General features: G+C 38.8%; 1 protein-coding gene across 6 annotated transcripts in view; it reads right to left on the bottom strand.

Moving 5' to 3' along the window:
• klhl13 (kelch-like family member 13) overlaps positions 1 to 10,090 on the bottom strand; it is a 97,808-nt gene that overhangs the window by 62,557 nt on the left and 25,161 nt on the right. The window contains exon 1 of one of the 6 annotated variants that reach the window (XM_007236359.4): positions 7,088 to 7,711. The exons of 4 other annotated variants lie outside the window; for them this stretch is intronic. In XM_007236359.4, coding sequence (XP_007236421.1) covers positions 7,088 to 7,185 — 98 coding nt within the window. In that variant the 5' untranslated portion in view covers positions 7,186 to 7,711. Of the gene's footprint in view, positions 1 to 7,087; positions 7,712 to 10,090 lie in introns of those variants that run through there. One more of the 6 variants, XM_007236362.4, reaches the window with a different exon arrangement.

Genomic DNA, 10,090 nt, shown 5'->3' with positions numbered 1-10,090 from the left:
ATTTGGTAAAATTAAAGTAACTTATAATTATAAAATATAAACCACATAATAATAAAGTAATTTATTATTATGTGGTCTTTTCCAGAGCGGTATATACATTTAAATGGCTTTCAAATTTCATGTTCAACAGTTTCTATTGTTTTTAGAGTTGGAGAACATTGCAGCAATAATCATTGACTAATTGACGACTAATCAAATAATAATACAAAAAAACAATCATCCGATTAGTCGACTGCAAAAATAATCATTAGTTACAGCCCTAAAATGCACACAAACACATACAGATTGTCTAGCCCCTGTAGAAAATATTGTCAAAAGAATAAGACTCCCATACTTTTGGGGTAAAGCATTCAATACATTTGAGCACTCCTGTTGCTGAATTCAAATCACACCATCAAAGCAATGCTCCAAAATCCAGGAGAAATTCTTTCCTGGACAGTTACTCTATAATAATGAATGAGCAGTTGTAACAAAGTATGTTTGTTAAACATAAAACAATGTTTGTCCTCTTAATTAAATTTAAAGCTTCTACACTTGTCGTAACACTATTTTTAAGCTCAGCTACGAGGATCTGATTGCAATCAGCCTCTAAAAAATAAAAACATTATTAAAGTGTGGAATCAAAATCGGATCATTAGTGCTGCCACTCCAGTTAATCTCAATAGAACTGCAATAGAAACAGCAGCTTTCCTCCAGAGAACACAGTTCCACTGCTCCACAGCTCATTGCTGGGGGGCTACTGTACATACCCCTATAGCAGGGGTGTCCAATCTACGGCCCGCGGGCCATTTGCGGCCCGTTTCCTTTTTTGGAGCGGCCCGCGAGGTATTTTAGAAATAGAATAAAAGTTGGTCCGCTGTTAAGCAGGTTTTTATATTGTGAGATTAGAAGTTTGAACGCTAGGTGTCAGAAACGGGCCAAAGAGTTTAAAAGCAGAGAGAGTGCCCAGTTGTAGCGCAGAAAAACAGGCCAAAGAGTCTAAAAGCGGAGAGGGTGCGCAGATTTAGCACAAAAAAACAGGCCAAAGAGTCTAAAGCGGAGAGGGTGCTCAGCTGTAGTGCAGAAAAACGGGCCAAAGAGTCTAAAAGCAGAGAGAGTGCCCAGTTGTAGCGCAGAAAAATGGGCCAAAGAGTCTAAAAGCGGAGAGGGTGTGCAGTTTTAGCACAGAAAAATGGGCCAAAGATTCTAAACGTGGCGAGAGTGCTCAGTTATAGAGCAAAAAAAGGGCAAAAGGGTCTAAAAGTTGCCGTGATTAAGGAGTTTAATATTAAGTGACATCATGAAATGAAACATCAATTTGAAAGATCTTAGTTTACACAACACTGTCAAAGATAGATAAAGATTCAAGCTGCCGGCGTTAGAGGGAGCAAAATTGGCCCTGCTCCCTCTGGGTGGGTAGATGGTGCTCTTTCCCCATATGACTCCTATGGTGATGTCTGCAGCCCAGGGCGTCTGTGAGCTGATGTACCAGAGCCGAGCCGCTGTGCTTTCCTCCAAGCGCGCTGGCTGCTCGGCAATGCTGCATCGGCAACAGCTCGAAAAGAAGCGGTGGCTGGCTTCACATGTATCGGAGGAAGCATGTGTTAGTCTTCACCCTCCTGGTGTGTTGAGGTATCACTAGTGATAGGGGGAGTCCTAATGAATGGGTTGGGTAATTGGCCGTGTAAATTGGGGAGAAAATGGGAAAAATTTGAGAAAAAAAGATAGATAAAGATAGTAAGTCAAGTAAAATGGTGTGTAAATGAAATTAATCAGGAAAATGTATTATTTAAAGTGGTATATTTCATTATTTATTTTATTACAGAGTCTGTGGCCCGTGACCTCAAATATATTTCTCCTTCTGGCCCCCAACAAAAAAAGTTTGGACACCCCTGCCCAATAGGTTCTGTATGTTAGCCCTGCTCTTTCTCTGGTTTTACTACAGTTATTTTTGTCCTGAAAACACACACAGTCAGGCATACTCCTACCAAAAATAGACACTACACCAGTTCAGGTTGAGTTTAGTGGTAAAACTCAACTGAGAGGGATCATTAAACCACCACACTGACTCATACTCTTCTCTTCATAACTTCCTCTATAATCCACACCCTGCCAGCAGGTCAGCATCTACAACCACACATGCTCACACACAGACACAGACTTGAACACATCAGTGTGTGCAGTATACAGCATTAGGGACTCAGTTTTGCCATTTATGTACATTTAGTATCAGTATGTGTGAACAAACAGTATTTTAAATGTTTAGTGATTTTTTTAGTAATGTGGCATGTACTAATTCTCTTTATTAATCATGGGTGTTTTTTAACCGTAACGTGAAATAAACAAATCAGTGTGTTACTTGCCATTTCCTTTTAAGATTCAGACGCGCTCTGACTTAAGGGATGGGTATTTTAAAGGTGCAGCCCTTCTGCACTTCTCAGCAGAGAAAACTGACAGGCAGGTCATTTCCAGGATCAGCAATGTTATTTTATTTTGTATTCTATTTATTGTTGATGTAAAAGTTGGGTTTGTGAACTTGTGTGTGTAACACGCGGGGGTGCCTGTGTTGCCAAGATAGCAATACACCAGAAATTTACCTGAGCACATCTAATATCCAGTCCACCACGCCTATTAGCGTAGATATACTCATAAGCGTATTTGCTATTTTATCAGTGCAGGCACAAGGCATGAAAACACACTGAGCGTCACAACGCATCTTACACAGGGTGTACAATAGGGCAATATGGCTTTAAATGAAAGCTTTGATTAAAATATGATTTACTTCATCACACAAAAATACACAACAATCTGAATTTACTGAAAATGTTAACAGAACTAGAAAAAGATATGCCAACAACTTTAACAATGAGTATTTTAAGTCCTTTAATAGTGTTCATAGATTTATTTTAAAACTTGTCATTTGAAAAGGAATCAGTGTTAAAGTATTCAAAAAGATTTTTAAATGTTCTGTTGCACAAGGAAGACAAGTTAAATACCAATTCACAATATTATTCTTGAAGTCAAAGCATTAAAGTATTAAAATGACTGTTTATCAAACAAGAATTTCATGGTTTCTCAAAGATTCAATGTACATTAACAATATTCTCCAAGGCACAGCATAATTATTCAAATCAGCTATACAGCTCACTTGCTTGTATTCAGTGTTTTAGGATGTTTTATCACTTTTCACATGTTCCTTTTGGGTTGTGACATGACATGTATGGATAGTATGTAGCATTGCTAATTCATACTTAACAGACTATACCTCTTTGGCTTTAATTAATTTAGCTATATTATGAACTGATTTAAAAGTATTTTTTTTTATTTAGTCACTAAACAGCATTATTTACAATAATGTCTTGTAAACTTGATGTCAGGATGTCGGCTGATCATCACCCTATACCTTATCCTCAACCTCCCAACTTCCCAATTTAAAAAGTAATAGATACACAGTACTGAACAGTACAAGAGAGAAAACTAGGGACTTTATACCCCTCCTGCCCATGCCTGCCATTGGGCATGGACAGCAGGTTATTGTTTATTTGCTTCAGAGAGTTCTAATCTCTCTTCTATCCTCTAAAGGGTCTAGACAGGTTGTGCAAGTGTGCATCTGCATGTCTGTGTCAGCAATTGATGCAACATTTATATATTTAAACTGTAAAGCAAATAGTAGGGTTTAGGACATAATTACAGACTACAGTACCAATTCAGAAAAAACGTAAACAGAGAAGAAAACACAGCAATGTCTCAGCAATGTGCGGAGAATGCTGTGGTCAAAATCTATGTTTAGAGTTAAAGAACACAAACAGAGGCACTTTCTGAAACACAGCCTACAATAAAGTCTTATACTTAAGCTTTATAGAGAGAGATATGGCTAAACTCTAGTCTCAGATGAAGAAAAAAATATTAAATATGTAAAGTAAAATTGGAACCGATAATCCGATTAAGTGTGAAATTTAATCCATAACGAGGTTTAAGTGGGTCTAAAAAGCAGTCCAGTAGAAGTCTGAATTATTAACTCAAAACGAACTGTAAGTGAACATATTGCTGCTTAGTCATTCACAGCCTGATCCTGTGACCTTATTCAGCTCTGAAAAAATAAGAGAACATTTAAAAATTATGAGCTTCTTTGATTTTACCAAATTGAAAACCTCTGGAACATAATCAAGAAGAAGATGGATGATCACAAGCCATCAAACCAAGCTCAACTGCTTGAATTTTTCCACCAGGAGTGGCATAAAGTTATCCAAAATCAGTGTGTAAGACTGGTGGAGGAGAACATGCCAAGATGCATGAAAACTGTAAATAAAAACCAGGGTTATTCCACCAAATATTTATATAAATATGAACTTGTTTTCTTTACATTATTTGAGGTCTGAAAGCTCCACATCTTTTTTGCTATTTCACATTTTCTGCAAATAAATGCTTTAAATGACAATAATTTATATGGAATTTGGAAGTAATATTATCCGTAGTCTATAGAATAAAACAATGTATGGTTTACTCAAATATATATATATATATATATATATATATATATATATATATATATATATATATATATATATGAAAAAAATCTCTCTTAAGTGGTCTCTTAATTTTTCCAGAGCTGTATATATTACAGCTCACATAAATGAGCACAAATTAGCTCAGATCACAGCTAAGGATGAAGAAATGCACCATCCTGAAGCTGGTGATTCTGTTGCATTGATTAGGGATGTCATACCAAATTAGAATTCACTATAATTACATTACAAAAAGTATAAACTTATTTTGGGACATACATTTAAATGTAAACAAACAAAACTTACACATATGTGGTTAAAATAGTTTACTCCCATGCTAGTCATTGGAGTGTTTTTTTATATTTAACTTTAAATCTTACATTTCATATTTAGGGTAGGCATTATGGCACCAAAAACAATATCACAATATTTTATGGCATTTTCGTGATAACAATATTCTGTGATATGACAAAACACTGAATTAAAAAAAATATTTCAAGAATACACTACTGCAACAAAATGAAAACTAAATGTTATTATTGCATACGATTTGATATGACACCCTTAATTGAGATATTAAAAAAATACAAGACTTTGTTTCAGATTTATGATAGAATCAATGATTCAGAATGATCATGGTCATGGAACTAATAATGCTCTCCAATATATCCAGGAATAAAGTAAAATAACTGATACTGGACAGATATAATCTGTCTCTAGTAGACATATAATAGGGAATAAGAACCGTGTGAATTTTTCTTTTGCTAAAAACGGCAAAAAAGTAGTACTCTGATGTGACACTTATAGGTTGGGTGATTTGGCACGCTATTTCAGAATACAATATCGTTCACAAAATTAAAAAATGTTAGGGATATGTTCATGTATGAACAGTTCATACTGAATGTTTTTATTCACGGTGTTACATGTATAGCTTAGTATGGTTTAGATCCACAAATCATTGAACTCTTGAATACATTAACTACCTTCTAACTAAATGATTTTCAGGTTCAAAGTGTGAGTGAGTTCATCTGAATCAGATCAGCACTGGCTGTGTGTTTTGGCAGCACACTTAGTGACTTGTAAAATATTTTATTACAAAACCCCATAATCCATAATTGGAACATGATTGAACTGAAATTAGTCTCAGTCATCCGAACAGATTTCAGTGGAGGTTACAGTGATTCTGGGACAGACTGTTCTGATCTCTTCACTGTACTTGTGTGCGACTCCTTTCTGATCAGAAACGAGTTCCAGAAATACACCTCACAAACATGTCCAGACTAGCAGCGTCACTCTTTTTGAGAAGACCTGGCTAACCCGGGATTAACAGCTGGACACACACTTCACACAAGCCTACAGCACGCGAGAAACCAGGAACAGAGATAATGAACAAAGCTAAAGGGAGACCTCCATCACACCCAGATAAATTAAAAAGAGTTAGGTATTAACCTGCTATTAACCCGTTATTCATACAGCAGAGATCAGCATAAACACTGACCCAGATTCAGAGAGTCACCAACACACTACTAACACTAATAAGAGGAGACAACCAGGACTTGTACGTATACACACGCACACACACTGAGAGAAGGGGACGTGTGTGCAGAGCAGGTGCAGAGCCCTACACTCCACCTTACCATCACAAATCACTGCAGACCACAACCCTCTCACACACACATCCAGCAGAGGAGAGATAGGAAGCGACAGAGAGAGAAAGAAGAGTATCATAAAAGAAGAGAGGATAGAGAGTGAATACGGAAGAAAAAGAGAGAAGGGGAAAGGGGGAGGGGGCAAGCAGCCCAAAATAAACATAAATAAAGCTCCAGCAACGAAAATCTCATCAAGCTCCGCGCATTAAAAACCACACCACACCAGCCCAACACAGCAGTGGATATATCTACAAACACAGCCGGTGGATTTAACCTACACACACACACACACACACACACACACACACACACACACACACAGACAGAGAGAGAATCCCTAGCTTTCAACAATACTGAACAGAGAAATAGGGAGGGGATAATATTAGCAAGATAGAGAGATAGCACCTAAAGAGAGAGACACGTAAAGAGAGAGAGATAGAGAGAGAGAGAGAGAGAGAGAGAGAGAGAGAAATAGAAAGATAGAGAGAGATAGATACATAAATATAGAGAGAAGCATACAAATATAGAGGCAGAGAGAGATACATACATAAAGAAAGATGCACAGAACGATACATAGAGCGAATGAAAGAGAAGGAGAAAGATAGATGCATAGCGATAGAGATATGCATATAAATATAAAGACAGAGAGAGAGATACATAGATAGAGAGATACAGAGAGAGAGAGAGTGAGATACAGAGAAGGATAAAGATAGAGATAGATAGATACACAAATATAGCGAGATGCATATAAATAAAGAGGCATACATAGAGAGAGAGAGAGAGAGAGAGAGAGAGAGAGAGAGAGAGAGAGAGAGAGAGAGAGAGAGAGAGAGAGAGAGAGAGAGATACATTGAAATATACCGAGAGAGTTTGGAATGGTGGAGTCTCATACAGGACAATAGCAGGGCTGTGTGGGTAATGTTAAGCCGCTGTGTGCGGGCAGGCTGTACTCACATGTACGCCGGGGACAGCGGAGACGACCTGGAGGTTTTAAGCACAGGCACGGGGAATTTCCAGCTGACCGGAGAGCCGCTCTTCCATTTCAGAGGCATGATTAGCTACCGGCTCACGGAGCTCACACGGCGGAGAGGAAGCGCGAGGAAGCCAGAGTCCATTAAAGAGAGGAGGCCGGAGAGGAGTCCCATCTCCAGCACAGGGGTGGAGGAGGAGGAGGCTGGATGGACGGATGGATGGAGCTGGTAGAAACTGGGAGAAAGACGGACGGACTGACGGACTGATGGGCGGATGGATGGACGAAGCCAGCCAGCTACACGATCGAGGCTAAGCGAAACCGAGGCTAAAAGATTAGCTAGCCCTCAGAAAACGAGAGCGAACCAGCGAGCCTGCGAGAACCTCTCAGCTCAATCATGACTGAAGGATTAAAAAAAGATAGAGAGATGTGTGTGGAGAAATGGAGATGAGATGAGAGGAGAAAAAAAAAAGAAAAAGAAAAATCCACCTCAGGTGCCGAGAAGAGGCGCTGCTGCAGCGAGAGTGCAGTTCAGAGTGGTGGATGTGTGTGTGTGTGAGTGTGTGTGAAAGAGAGAGAGAGAGAGAGAGAGAGAGAGAGAGAGAGAAAGGGAGAGAGAGCGCTGACTGCAGTGGAGAGAGGATATAGAAAGAAAGAGAGAGAGAAAGGGAGGGGGGAGAGAGCTAGAGAAAGAGAGAAAGGGAGGGGAGGAGGGGTGGGGAGAGAGTATAATAAAGAGACAGAGAAAGAGAGAGAGGGCAGAGGAGAGAGAGGGGGGGGGAGAGGGAGGGGGGGAAGGGAGAGTCAGCACAGAAAAGATTGAGGAGGGAGTGTAAAATAGCCAGACAGAGAAAAGAGGCAGAAAAAGAGAGAAAGAGAAAAGAGTAATGAGATTGAGAGAGTGACGTGGAGAGAGACAATATGAGAGAGAGAGCGAGGGAACATTGAATTGGGGAGAAAGAGAAAGAATATTGAACTGAGAGAGAACCTATAGCTCTATACAGCTATGGAGTATCAGTTGCCAACATTTCCAGTTTTTTAATTCACTGTTTTTATTCTTTTTTGAAGAAAATTACAAAATGAAATTACAAAATCAGCAGTTTAGCCACACCCATGTATGCTTAAATTATAAACAATGCATCAGCTTTGACTGTATTTCAGAAAAGCACCACACAGTCGCCAATGTGAACAGAGGTCATTTTACAGATATCAGTCATAAGCCCTATTTGGATGTGATAAATTTTACATGAGGTCCTGAAGTAATCTAGCAATTTCCTCCTTTACAGAAGCTCATCTGTGGTTTTATTTTTACCCAGACTGATGTTCTAATGAAACTAATATAGGGTGGGGCAGTAACACATTTTTTATACTGTCAAACTTGGGTACCACTGGGTACCACTGCCATAGAATCTGAAGATGACCTGTTCCCTTCACATTTTATAATTATTTGTTTGTAATTGTGTCACATGAATTTCATTACTTTATGCATAGCAATGTTTTTTTAAAAACAGGCTGATTAAATATATGGACTAGTTAAATGAGGACTTTGTTGAATTGTTGAATCTGTCTCTAAAATAGTCATCAGCCCCATCAGGATGGGGTCCTGGTGTAAGTTTCTCTTTTATGGGGGGTCCTCTGTGATTTTATTCACGTCCGGAATGACCATGTATGTCATTTTCTCAGACAGCAAAATAGCCATTTGTCCACTGCCACGCACCGTAATAACACTTTCTACGTTTCCACAGAGATCCACGTGAACACAAAGGTGGGTGGAAATGGAGGAGCTACTAAACGCGATGTCATGTGACTGAGAAAGCCTAAAAACTCACTTAAAAAACAGATACAAATAACATTTTGCTTACAGGTCATTAGCATCACACTGCTAGCATTAGCCTGTTTGTTTTTCCAGTTAGTTTTCAGTGTGTGACATTACCAGTCAATGTGCACCCAAAGTGTTTCCTACCTCTGAGCCTCTTAAATGCACAGGGGAAAATGAACTAATCTGACAGATATTTGACACCTCAGGCACCTGCTGAATTCTTAAAAAAAAAAAAAAAAAAAAAAAAAAGTTCAGGAGGCCAGGAGAGGCAGAATCCTGACACCAAGAGTTTTTTTTTTCAGAACTGGACAATATGGTCAGCTTAGAAATGAATAAATAAAAAAGTTAGTTGGGTATAAAAGTTAGGAGGTAATGTCTTCTACTTCTACGTCTTCTTACGTCTTCTACTAGCTACAAAAGCCTTTAATTCATAAAGCAACATTGTTGCATAGATTTACAAATACTTTAAATGGCTGCAAAAAACTCAATCAAGCATCTAAGCATTACAAAAGTCTACTACCTTAATTTACACTGTAAGTTAGCACTCAATTCAATAACAATTGCTAACACAGCGAGAAATTCTAAAGTTTAGAAGAAACAGTGGCCACACTCTGCCGCTGGCCTTTTCTCCAGCTGTCGGGTCAGTGCTCTTCTGATGGAATAGAGCGATGAGGAGAAAAGAATGAGCGAGAAAAGAGGTAGGAGACTCGTTTCTGCGATTACGTCCGTCTCCGTTAAAGGAGCTGACAGACCGTCAGAGAAGATGCTGTTTCTTGGCCAGAGATGCAGTTTGATGTGTGTTTTTCCCGCTCAGCAAGGTTCAAAATCGGGTGCAGTGAGCATCACTTTGTACTTTTTCTTCTTTCCTTCACAGTATGACTTATTTATGTGCACTAAACAGCACAGAACAGATTTCTTAAAGGGAAAGCCTTGCAAAAAACTACTTTATCAACTTGCCCTTCACCTCTGGTGTGGTCAATCCACGAGGTTAAATGTGTGTGAAGTTTACTTTTACTGGAGCTAAAAGACTTACTACACGTAGCCAAATAAAGCTTCTTCCTCATCTATTAGCACTGTTTATGTGGTTTCAGGTCATGCAGTGTATGACTTACTGTAAGCTGTAAAAACTGAATACAGTATAATAAAAGCTACTGTTTAAGCTGTATGA

The sequence above is a fragment of the Astyanax mexicanus genome, chromosome 1, assembly GCF_023375975.1.
Source record: "Astyanax mexicanus isolate ESR-SI-001 chromosome 1, AstMex3_surface, whole genome shotgun sequence".
Classification (NCBI taxonomy): domain Eukaryota; kingdom Metazoa; phylum Chordata; class Actinopteri; order Characiformes; family Acestrorhamphidae; genus Astyanax; species Astyanax mexicanus.
This window is presented reverse-complemented; position numbering and strand designations above follow the sequence as displayed.